This window comes from Schistocerca piceifrons, chromosome 5, assembly GCF_021461385.2.
Source record: "Schistocerca piceifrons isolate TAMUIC-IGC-003096 chromosome 5, iqSchPice1.1, whole genome shotgun sequence".
NCBI lineage: Eukaryota > Metazoa > Arthropoda > Insecta > Orthoptera > Acrididae > Schistocerca > Schistocerca piceifrons.
The window spans coordinates 44,252,086-44,265,450 of NC_060142.1; the positions used below are offsets into that span (position 1 = coordinate 44,252,086).

Here is a 13,365-nt window from a genome sequence, read left to right on the forward strand (position 1 = left end):
CAGTAATATTACAATATCTGTATGTTGTTGACCGATCATAGTGCTTTCGGTCACAGTGAAAAATCTGTTCCTCTTAATAGCGTGTGTGGTATGTGGTGTGTTCCATCAGCCAATACGAAGAAAGAGTTTACAGATGTTTTAAATGGACTGAGTAGATCGTTTCTGCGTTCCACCACGTAACAGATAAGGACTATAACAAGAAAGTATCCTGAAATGCGTATCTTATACACTGAAGAGACAAAGAAAGTGGTACACCTGCCTAATATCGTGTAGGGCACCCGCGAGCAAGTAGAAGTGCCGCAACACGACGTGGCATGGACTCGACTAATGTCTGAAGTTGTGCTGGAGGGAACTGAGACTATCAATCCTTCAGGGCTGTCCATAAATCCGTAAGATTGCGACCGGTTAGGGATCTCTTCTGAACAGAAGGTATCCCAGATATGCTCAATAATATTCGTGTCTGGGGAGTTTGGTGGCCAGTGGAAGTGTTTAAACTCAGAAGAGTGTTCCAGGAGCCACTCTATAGCAATTCTGGACGTGTGGGGTGTCGCACTGTCCTGCTGGTATTGCCTTAGCCTGTCGGAATGCACAATAGAGACGAATGGATGCAGGTGATCAGACAGGATGCTTACGTATGTGTCACCTGTCAGAGTCGTATGTAGACGTATCAGGGGTCAAACGTCACTCCAACTGCACATGCCCCACGCCATTACAGTCTCCACCAGCTTGAACAGTCCCTTGCTGACATGCAGTGTCCATGGATTCATGAGGTTGATGAGGTTGTCTCGATAACCGTACACGTCCGTCAAATACAATTTGAAACGAGACTCGTCTGACCAGGCAACATGTTTCCAGTCATCAATAGTCCAATGTCGATGCTGACAGGCCAAAGCGAGGCGTAAAGCCTTATATCGTGCAGTCATAAAGGCTACACGAGTGGGCCATCGACTTCGAAGGCCCACGTCGATGATGTTTCGTTGAATGGTTCGCACGTTGATACTTATTGTGGCCCACCATTGCAGTCTGCAGCAATTTGCGGAAGGGCTGCACTTGTGTCACGTTGAACAATTCTCTTCAGCCGTCGCTGGTATCGTTCTAGCAGGATAATCCGGCCACACCGATGTCGGAGATTTGATGTGTTGTCGGATTCCTGATATTCACGGTACACTCGTGAAATGAACATTATTGAGCATATTTGGGATACCTTGCAATGTGCTATTCAGACGCCACCTCGTACTCTTATGGATTTATGGACAGCCCTGCAGGATTCATGGTATCAGTTCCCTCCAGTACCATTTCAAACATTAGTCGAAACCAAGGCACGTCGTGTTATGGCACTTCTGTATGCTCGCGGTGGTCTTACTCCATATTAGGCAGGTGTACCAGTTTCTGTGACTCTTCAGTGTATCAATGTAATTAACATGTGTAATAATTACCATGTGGCGCAAAACAGCAGATAACAGGAGGATGACCGTGGAACGTTTAGAAATACGCAGTAAACGTACTGACTATTTAAACAAAAAAAGTACCGTGAAGATGGTATTCGCTTCATATATATCGGCGAAACATGCATCACAGTTCACATTTTACTCGCAGTTGAGTGGACAGACGGATCAAGGGAGTAAAGGCGCCAATTTCAAACAGACAACGTCTCATTACATTCCAGTTCGGAAGTGGGTACGCTACACAGAATCAACTTTCTTGAAATTGGTGACAGATAAAGACCTCCTCCAAAGTGCGATATGTCAGCTAAATTTCATATGCAACAGCAAATGATGTAATATGCATCTAACGCAAAATCATACGACCCCTATTTTTCATCGCAATCTTTTCGTCTTTGGTGCCGTTTGTTACATAAATGCAAAGCATCACAGTAACTACGAACATTAACGATATGATGGGCACTTCATCATGATGCTGACACATAAAGCTGTAAGTTAAGGCAAAAATGAATTCTTTCCACCGAAGAGTTTCCGTAAAATCGTTTGAGGAGGTTTGCAGTGTGCGCTCCTGTCAGCGCTGAAAGCGAGCAAACAGCCTCTCGCATCGGCTCGGCATTTTCCCGCCCGTAACCCCCACCACTGCCGCTCTTCCCACGCTTGCCCAGCCGACTGTGCATCTACGGGCTACGTTACTCTGCGCGTACTTTTTTTCTAGCAGTTTTTTTTTTTTTTTCTTGTGACATGACACTGTGACAACAGCATGCGTTCAGTCGCGAGCCGTGAGAAAGGCTTCTCACAGCAGAAAACAGGAATATCAGGGATAGTACCCCTCCTGGTTAAATCTTAGAAACACGTTTCTATCTTCTGTACATTTTTACACCCCATCTGTGCCTGCGCCCTTGGCGGAGCCTATCTTATCACTCCCTCACACCGATCCTGCTCTAAACTTACTATCGTTTCATTCAGATGGTTTAGCAAAGTTAACCGATCAGTTAAGAGCGATATATGGTTCGACTTCTACGATATATTTGTGATCATCTAGAAATCTTTGTGAAATTTAGGTCACCACCCACATCGTCTGAAAGTTTGTCTCATCTATAAGCAATTATTATTGAGCGTTTTAATGAGAATGGTGGCGTCATAAACAACGTAGTATTTTTTCTCTTTAACGGTTTGGTCGCCTTTTGGACACAACCAACTTGTCTTCCTCTAGGAAAGTAGGACGTCATGGTCCTAAAGTGAAACTGTGTTGGTGATAATGACTGGTCACATTATTGTATTTTTTTTTCACGAAGAAGAGGAAGAAAGTGTTAATATTATCAGTTACATTGACATGTGCAAGTGAATGCTTCACCACAACCTGCTGGCTGTCAACTAACATTCGTTTTCCAACAAACTGGTGAACCACGACACTGCACTCAAGGGTTACCGGGCTTTTCCGAACAAAATCAGGATTTTTACGCAACCTATAAAAGTACACATGGCTTAAAAAAAGAAATTAATTTCATTTGCGCGTTTTTTAACGTCAGTTTCGTCTCCACGAGAAACACTGAATGTGAGGGGCACACACTACAGTGAGTGTCATGATCATGTTTTCACGAGGTAAATTGTACCCCATTAACTTGCAACTTAGTTTTCAACTTTTGTTTCTTTTCCTGCACCGACACTTCTTTAATTTCGCTATCTGATGACGAATCCATATTTGCAAAAAATTTTCATGAAGAAACCACACAGCACGACTTAATTGTTCTTGTAGAGAATGACTAAGCGCTGTTATGATCGACTTCTGATTCGCTCGCTACTCGAAAACAACGGCTGGTGAGTCAGGTTTGCCAACGAAATTCTGAACAAAACTAATAGCGGGATTTTAAATTGCAGCAACTTTTAGAAGATTGCCTCTCAGTTTCCAACTCATAATGAACTGTTTAAAATGGAGACCATTAAATTATACGAAACGTTATCGGTTTTTGTGTGATGAGGACTCTTACTTATCCCGACTAGGTTTAACCGGAAGTCTGGTTTTCAACTGAAAATTTGGGACAATCCACTTAGATCGGAACACGTTGCAGACCTGGCTATGGTGATAAGGATCTCTAAAACGTTTACAGATTGTATCTCCTTTCGTTTTCACAACAGCTACTAAATAACACCAAAAGCCAATTTCAAAACAAGATCTGTAGGTAGCATATTTAGCCTCTAACGTTACATTTCCTTACGCTTTATCACAACATACCGTACTTGTTTGTAGAGAGATCTTTGCTTCGATGTACGCGTAATGTTTTTTGTGTTTTCAGTTCCGAACTTCAACAGCTTAACATTTTTCGCGTGCGCACAGTCTACAGCGTTTATGAGATCCCGTGACGAAACAATGACGTTGCGTGACGCCACGAGTCCTGACACCCTTTAGTGGATTTGCAGTTTTTATTCTTGATTGACTTTTAGATCGGATTTGCGCGCACCAAGTTCGTTCACTTTCACCCTAAGCCCATGTTCCAAATTTCAGTCTCACTGAATTCACACTCTGCTGTTTTCAGACTCGTTGTACGCTATACACTATGTGATCAAAAGTATCCGAACACTCCCAAAAACATACTTTTTCATATTAGTTGCATTGTGCTGCCACCTACTGCCAGGTACCCCATATAAGCGACCTCAGTAGCCATTAGAGACCGTGATGGAGCAGAATGTGGCGCTCCGCAGAACTCACGGACTTCGAACGTGGTCAGGTCAGGTGATTGGGTATCACTTGTGTCATACGTATGTATGCGAGATCTCCACACTCCTAAACATCCATAGGTGCACTGTATCCGATGTGATAGTGAAGTGGAAACGTGAAAGGAAACGTACAGCACAAAAGCGTACAGGCCGACCTCGTCTGTTGACTGACAAAGACCGTCGACAGTTGAAGAGGGTCGTAATGTGTAATAGGCAGACATCTAACCAGACCATCACACAGGATTTCCAAACTGCATCAGGATCCACTGGAAGTACTATGATTGTTATGCAGGAGGTCGAGCGGCTGCTCATAAGCCACACATCACGCCGGTAAATGCCAAACGAAGCCTCGCTTGGTGTAAGGAGCGTAAACATTGGACGATACAACAGTGTAAAAACGTTGTGTTGAGTGACAAATAACGGTACACAATGTGGCGATCCGATGGTAGGGTTTGGGTATGGTGAATGCGTGGTGAACGTCATCTGCCAGTGTGTGTATTGCCAACAGTAAAATTCGGAGGCTATGGTGATATGGAGTGGTCGTGTTTCTGATGGAGGGGGCTAGCTCCCTTTGTTGTTTTGCGTGGCACTATCACGCCACAGGCCTACATTGATGTTTTAAGCACCTTCTTGCTTCCCACTGTTGAAGAGCAATTCAGGGATGGCCATTGCACCTTTCAACACGATTGAGCACCTGTTCATAATGCACGGCCTGTGGCGGAGTGGTTACACGACTACAACATCCCTGCAGTGGACTGACCTGCACAGAGTCCTGACCTGAACCCTATGTTTTGGAACGCCGAATTCGTACCAGGACTCACCGATCGACATCGATACCTCTCCTCAGTGCAGCACTCCTAGAAGAATGGGCTGCTATTCCCCAGGAAACGTTCCAGCACCTGATTGACGTATGCCTGCGAGAGTGGAAGCTGTCATCAAGGCTAAGGGTGAGCCAACATCATACTGAATTCCAGCATTACCGATGGAGGGCGCTACGAACTTGCAAGTCATTTTCAGCCAGGTGTCCGAATACTTTGATAACTTAGTGTAGTTATTCACTAGAAAGTAAAACCCGCAAGAACTCAGACACAATATATCAGAAACATAAACTTGCTGAAAACACACTTTCTTACACAAACACCATAAACATGCAAGGAAATAACGGCACGTTTTGTGAGCTTATTTCTTCTTATCATTTGTGATGCCACTTATATTACCGTATTATAATGCAGTCTAGCTAGTCATTTATAAACTAAACATGCGCTTCCAACAGGAAATATGCTAGCTAATGCCAGAAATACTGCCAAATTATTAATATTAAACGTCGATTAATTACGCATGAAAGTGAAAGAGGAATACATAGACAGGGGATCAGCCGCTTTGTTGATTGCTTTTCGTTGTAAGCAGCAGAAGATGCAAAACTGGAGATTGGTAGGACACCCTTAGACTGAACGAACAGAGCCTTTGGGAGAACCATAAGTAGTAGTAATAGTAATAGTAGGCCTAGTTTTATTCATCCGTAGACTACTTCCTTTATTGGAAGTAGAAGCCAAGTTCGGAAACGTCTAATACATGGAGCTAATTGGCATTTCAAGGTGCAACTAACTACTACCTGTTCCAAAAAATTCGATCTCGACAGTTCCAGAAACATTGGATGTCATTTTTTGGATCCGTGTAGGACATATTCGAAATGCGTCCTGATAGTCTAAATTCTGTAATCCATTTTTGAGAAATGTAATTTATTTTTGGGGCGGCTCCGCCTCGTAGTCTTTAAGTACAAACCTCCACTGGGCTACGCTTTGCGAGACGTTCTGGAACAGACGTTTGCAGACACTGGTCAGGCAGATGTGTCATTCCGTGAGATACTATGTCACCAACATTACGTCCTTGGATTTCTGTCTAAGGGGATTTCGCAAAGCTAAGATTTTCCAAACGTCTTTAAACGATGTCCATTATTTTAAGACGCAAAATCATTGATAGCAACGTCATCGTTGGTGCAGACGTATTGTATTTATTGTGGATGAAGGTGGAATTCAGATTATTAATTGTGCTTACCGTTAAGGGAGCACGTATTCAAATATACTAAAAGAGTTGATGGTTTTGTTAATCACGAAGACACAAACTTCGCATGTGTAACTTCCGATGTGATAATATGTTGAAGATTTAAAACACTTTCGTCCTAATGGCGATGAGTAACACCACCAGCCTTGATTATCCTGCCGTTCACTTTCGCACGGACTGGCAAAGGTTATTTGCAAGTCTTGCCACTACGTGTCGTGGATGTCGGCTAAATCCGTGGGTACCATTCATGATGTTACACGCGTTGTTCCACATATTCCGAATGGGATTTAAATGCGAGATTGTGTAGACAGATGCAGATTTGTAATTGCTCCTCAATCTTAAATCACAGTTTCAATCAGAAGCGCACGAAAATTTGGAAGTATACGATTTTCTAGATATTTGGAGTGGCCAGACAACACATGGTTCCGGAAGAAAGGCGCGGGTTTCTCTGGAGGATGTTGTCACCTCAAAACGTGAACGAATTACCGTATATTTATTACCTCTGAGGATGTCCCCAATAGTAGGAGATAAAACATCATACAGGAAACAAGCACTGGAGTATGATCAACCCCTTCCCCCCCCCCCCCCCCCAAAAAAAGAAAAAAACAGCGTGAGCTAGTTAGGTGTCTCTTTCTCCTATGTGTTTCTTTTTTTTTTTTTTTTTTTTTTTTTTTTTTTTTATCTGTCATGAGTCTTCTGACGCGTTTGATGCGGCCTGCTACTAATTCCTATCCTGTGCCAACCTCTTCACCTCAGAGTAGCACATGCAACCTACGTCCTCAGTTATTTGCTGGGTGTATTCCAGTCTCTGTCTTCTGCAGCTCCCCGTAGTACCATGGTGGTAATTCCCTGATGTCTAACACCTGTCCTATTATTCTGTTACTTCTTCCCGTCAGCCTTTCCGTCGTGTTCCTTTTTTCGCAGATTCTGCAGAGAACTTCCTCATTCCATATCTTATCAGCCCACCAACATTTTTCTGTAACACCACATCTCAAACGCTTCGATTCTCTTCTGTTCCTGTTTTCCCACTCTTGATGATTCACAACCACACAGTGCTTTGTTACAAACGCACATGCTCAGAAATTTCTTCCTCAAGTTAAGACCTGTGATAGCAGCAGTCTTCTACTGACCAGGAACAGTCCGTTTCCCTACGCTAGTTCCTTTTTATTTCCTCCTTCCTTCATTCGTGCAGTATCAGGAATTAAATCATCAGAAATTCCAAAAGTGTGTTTTTTTAGTTTGTTAGCGAATAAAAAAAACTTTTCTTATGTCACGCACTAAATTTCCAGGCAGACTTAAAACTGCCGAGAAAATCTGACCACCTACCTCGCACCAGTCGTGTTGCCACATATGACAGGATCGTCCTCTTCGTTGTACAACCAGTTGTCCTCGTTTCTTATCCACCTACAACACACATGTATTATGTTACACACAAATGGAGAAGTAAGTCACTTACGATATTAGTAGTAGTAACACTGATTTCTTCTATACTCCGAGTAATATTAGAATTAAGCATGAGTTCTAATTATATCATACGTCTGTGCTGGTTCAAGTAAACACTCGAAATTGCAGTGAGATAGTAAGATACACGTTTTGCATTAGAGACGAATATGCGAATAATAAAAAAAGTATCATTTTCTATTGCAAAAAGTAAATATAATAACTTAAAATATTCAATGTTTCAGGTTGTTTTGTATAGGATGTCTAAGTAAGAAGTAAGGGATTGTAATTGGGTGTACTAATTGTGTGAAAGACAAGGAAGAATAAGAAGCGGACATAAATGGTACCTGTCGTCAATATTTAAAGTTAAATGTAGTGCAGAAGTGTCCTCGCTAGAATTATAAAGTCAGAGCTACGTTATTGGTTTGATTAGAAGAAATGAAGAATCCCGTAACTCACGACGTGTGGTCTCTCAGACTGCGCGAGAATTTTCGAGCTCCTCTCCCAGGTCAACACTAGCGAATTGCTACTGTAAACGCTCCCCCCGCCCCCTCCGCCCACCCAATCCTCCTCAAATCGCCAACCCTACAATGTTTTATTGTCTGCTGCTTTATAGCCTTGCTTGTTATTGATACGTGCTGGGTCTCCTAGACCGCGCCTGTTTTCTTCAGTGCAGCACAAAATGTCAGTGGGTGGAGGAAGAAGTGATATAGATCAAGAAACAGGCGGAAAAGAAGACGAATTTGTAACAGCCAGAGATCACAATTCTGCTAGCGAACAATAGAATTCAGAGGAAGAACTTAAGGACAGTGGAGACGAGGAGCTCTCTGTTTCTCCAACAAAATACTTAGTGTTACTTAAAATCAAATGAAGCGTGAGTGGTGGTAAAGAAAAGTGTAGATCAGAGCGTTTAATGTCAGTTTTGCAGACTTCCTTTTTGTACCTATCGCGTGCAATTTTTATGTGCAAGTTTAAAGCCTGGAATTTAGATTTTTATGTGAAAATTTGCACTGTCCAGTAACATTAATGTGACCACCGCCTACGTTCCACGTCAGCGTACGATGACCACTCACAAATGGTAGGTGGCAGCACTAGCAGTGCAGGGCATATAAAGCGTGCCGCGGACGCGGAAAACAGTGAAGGAGGAAACGAAGCGCTTTATCTTACGTCCAAAAGGGCCCGATCATTGGTTCTCGGACCGGGGTGGAAGCATTTCCGAAACTACTAAGTTTGCTCGCATCTGTTTTTTTTAATAGAACGCATAAACGAACTGTTAGAGAACTGAATTTTATATTTGAAAAATTGTAGTATCTCTGTAGCACGTACACGGTCCAGTAACGTTAATGTTACCACCTGTCAGATGCTTGAATAACCACCTTGGCAGTGCGCACGTGCAGGAAAAAGAGTCATTGATGTTGAAGTATACCGTCCACGGAAAAATGGCACCGTCTGAAATCGACGCCGAAGCAACTGTGGTGCACCATGGATCTTAGATGACAGGGGTGAACGACGGCTACGGAGATGTGTACGGGCGAACAGAAGTAGAACTGTTCAGAAATTGACCTCCCAGGTGATCCAAGGGGCTACCAACTGTATCTCCTCAACGACCGTTCAGCGAACATTGCTAAGTATGTGTCTCAGCGGCAGGCTCGTGGTTCATGCACCATGCCGACTGCTGTTCGTTGACGACGAAGGCTGGAATCTGCACTGCAGTACCATAACTGCAGGTCCACTGAGTGGCGACAGGTGTCTTTTACAGATGAGTCATGTTTGATGCCCCATCGGACAGATGGCCGTTGGCGTGTAAAGCATGAAATGTCTGAAAGCAAATACCCTACAACCGTCGTCGGTAGGGACCATGCCAGAGGCATTCTCTGGGTGATCTCGTCACTCTGGAAGACACAATGGGTCAATTCAAACATGTATCACTTCTTGGGGACCATGTCCACTCCTACATGCAGCTTGTTTTTCCTCGGCACGATGGCATCTACCAGCAGGACAATACAGCGTGTCACACAGCTCGGAGTATGCGTACTTGGTTCGAATGGCACCAGGGTAACTGTACCGTGCTCCCACGGCCACGCAAACATCCCTGGATTTAACTACAATCGAGAATCTGTGGGACCACGTAGATCAGGCTGTTCGCGCCATGGATCCGCAACTGAGAAACTTAGCGCAGCTGGCCACGGCTGTGCAATTGGCCTGTCTCCACAACCTTGTCGGTACCTTCGGAAACCTCAGTGACACTTTCCCTGCACGTGGGCACTACCAAAGGTGGCTATTTAGGCTTCTGACAGGTGGTCACATTAACGTTACTAGATTGTGAACGTACCACAGATATAGTATAATTCAAAAAGTAAATCAAATATAAAATTCAGTTCTTTAACAGCTCGTTTGTGTATTCTATTAAAAAAAACGCATAAAATTATGTGATTTTGTTTGAGAAAAAGTAAACTCCTGAAGGCTTTACTTAGTGCGATAAAATCGGGAAGGATTATTTAAACAGCACTTAATTAATTGTAAAAGTTAACGTTAAGAAAACTGTAAGAACTGCAGCATGCAGCTACATGCCGTCACAGTTCGTTCTCAATGTTTCCTTGAGAGGAACTGCAACAAGGACTGTTAACTAGTAATTCCTCAAGGAAAACCCTGATTATGACATCGTCCTGCTCAACTGAGAGTGTCACACAGAACATAGGTGGATGAGGCAGTCAACACTATAATGTGACATATTACGATTATCATAACCTCTTCAATCCCTATGTAACATACATGCTACATCGAAATTTTTTTTCCTAGTTCAGGGAATAAACCAAACGTGGTGTGTACACCATATCCATTCACTGCACCACTTGTTTTCTGTCTTTGCATGTTCCCATTAGGTCGCACCATATGTTTAAAAAGGGTGTTCATCGCAATGTTAGCACGTCTTCGAAAATTAAAGGTAATTTTGGACAAGAATGCGTTTACGCCCTGCTGTGACATGCTAATAGACCCTACATTACCGAATAAGTGATTTTCTATTTCATCACAACAGGAATGGGACCACATTTGGTAACATTCTTTCACATTCAAATGAGATGACTTTGTTTTCATGACTGTTAGGTGTTTAATGTGAATATTCCGGGCATTGGACGTATTTTAATTATTTTACAACATAAATAGTAAAATTTTTATGAATCGCATCAATTTTTTATTTTCAGTATTTCAATCTTATTTTGCACAAGCACATTGTTTGAGCAACACCAATGCATTCAAGAACAATTTAAACTTTGCACTCATAAAATCTAAGGCCAGGAGTGAGGAGGACAAGTAACTGAGAGTAGCAAAGGCGTGCCTGCAACTTACTCGGTGAACTCGGCGTGCGTGACGTTGGTGGTGTTCATTCGGCTGACGCACTTGTTCCGCAGCTCTCCCATGTACACCTGCAGCGCGAACAGGGCAAACACCATCAGGCAGAAGATCGTCAGCGTCATGACTTCCGCCAGTTGCCTGAATGAGTGGAGGAGGGCGTTGATGATAGTCTTCAGGCCTGAAAACATGATTCCCACCGTCACTAAGAGTCAAGCAACGCAACAGAATAATTCTACAGGAACCCAAATTTTAAAGTACCACATTGCGTAATACAGAGGTTCTCAAACTGTTTGGCCCTGGGCCTGGCTCCTTTCACCATCTGACTTGCGGGAAGTCTCTTCGTTATCTTTTCTTAACACGTTTTTATTAGGTCGCTTTCTTGTCTCTCTCTGTTGCGTACATAATTTACAATTGATTTTAAACTAACTTCCCGATGAGCTAGACGCTTGAAACTTTCAACACAGCTCAGAGCTGGATGACACTGCAATATTAATTCGCTTTCTTGAAGGGTGTGTGGCGGTGGGTATTTTCAGTTCCACTGCAATTCTCCCTTTCCCTGTTCCAGTCGCGAATGATTCGCGGCAAGGACAGTTGCTGGTAAGCCTCTATGTGAGCTTCTAATTCTTTTTCTCCACTGTCTTTCCGAGAGATATACGTAGGCGGAAACAATATATTCCTCGACTTAGGTGAAAAGGACCTGAAATAAACCTGAAACTCACCACATCTCTACTGAACTCTCATCAAGATATTTGGAATCGATTTAAATATTTCACAAACACAAGACTGAAAAGCAGAAAATAAATATTTACATAAAAAAACTGTTCAATTTAACACATTTATAAAATGCAATAAAAAGGATAAAACAATTTCTCCTAGCACCTTACAGACTTCTAAAGCCATACAGATAGTCCAGAAAATTTGTGCTTGTGAATTTATGATAGCTAGGAGAATAGTTGGCCTACAGCCTTGTCGCAGTGGTAACACTTGTTCCCGTCAGATCACTGAAGTTAAGCGCTGTCAGGCCTGGCCTGCACTTGGATGGGTCACCGTCCGGGTCTGCCGAGTGCTGTTGCCAAGAGGTTGGCACTCATCCCTTGTGGGGCCAATTGAGTGGTCGAGAAGTCGCAACACAAACTGACAACGGCCGGGAGAGCGGTGTGCAGATCACGTGTCCCACCATATCTGCAGTCCGTGATGCCTTAGGGCTTTGGATGACATGGCGGCCGGCATGATGTATCGTGCAATACGAGAGAAAGCAGCGTGACTTGACGTGACGGTGGTGGGGAGAGAGAGAGAGAGAGAGAGAGAGAGAGAGAGAGAGAGAAAGATATTCTTTATTACTCTGAGGCGGTTAGCGCTCAGGCAATTATTCTCAGTGTAGGAAGTCGTTGTTCTTGTTAAGAAGTAATTCATTAAGAGTTTTCATTCTTGTGAAGTAGAAATCGACGCCATTGCGAGATTTTGAAGGAAATTGTATTATATATCTGTATATAAGCCAGTGAACAGATAATTCATGTTACGAGAAAAATTTCATTGACACAAAAGTCAATAACATATTGTTCATTTCAAGAAGGTACGTGTTGGTTGCACAACTGACGTATACTTCAATTATGATCTATTAATGAATACCAGCTCGAGAACATTTCCGACGGGAGCGTTCAGTTCTAATTAAATAGTTTGATGCTTTCTTCGGAAAAGGAGTTATTTCACGGATCACTTAAATCCACTAATGTTGGCCATTTCTAAGAACTGAAAGCAAATCTGATTGCTGTGCAACAGAGCCCAGACGAATATTTCTCCGCAACTTTGATTAATACTTTCAGCTTCAATACAAAGTCTGCAGCAGCTGGAGCAGATCGCTACAACAACGAAGGCGTGTAGTGTGAAAGAGGTTTGACACATCGCCCTGTATCAAGCCAACGTTGTAGGTGTTCAACTCAAAAGAGCACACACAGTCACTCATACATATAAAGACATTCACAAGGTGGTGTGGGAAAAGAGAGAGAGAGAGAGAGAGAGAGAGAGAGAGAGAGAGAGAGAGAGATACTCAGTGTAAGTGCTCATCAGAGTGACTTTATACCGGTCGGTACCGTTGGGCCTTCAAGTACTGTTCGGACGGTGTCTTTTTATGAGAATATTTGTAAATTTAAAATGAAAAACGTGGGGCACATCCTGTTGATGATAGTAAGGAGTGCAGAGAGCAGCTGTAATTGAAAATTATCACGCAACAGTTCATATCATTTGCAATGTAGTAAAATTGTTACTGACTGAGGTGAACTATTCACGCATCAGTCGTATATTGCATACGCCTCATGTTTTCGTTTGAAATTTTACAAGTATTGTCATAACTATT

The 13,365-nt window shown here is 42.8% G+C and overlaps 1 protein-coding gene across 1 annotated transcript in view; it reads right to left on the bottom strand.

Moving 5' to 3' along the window:
- The window catches only part of LOC124798172 (sodium channel protein 60E-like), a 290,757-nt gene that overhangs the window by 256,743 nt on the left and 20,649 nt on the right, over positions 1-13,365 (bottom strand). The window contains exons 3-4 of the mRNA XM_047261456.1: positions 11,007-11,190; positions 7,545-7,622 (exon numbers count right to left, since the gene is read on the bottom strand). Of these exons, the coding sequence (XP_047117412.1) occupies positions 7,545-7,622; positions 11,007-11,190 (262 nt within the window). The remainder of the gene's footprint in view (positions 1-7,544; positions 7,623-11,006; positions 11,191-13,365) is intronic.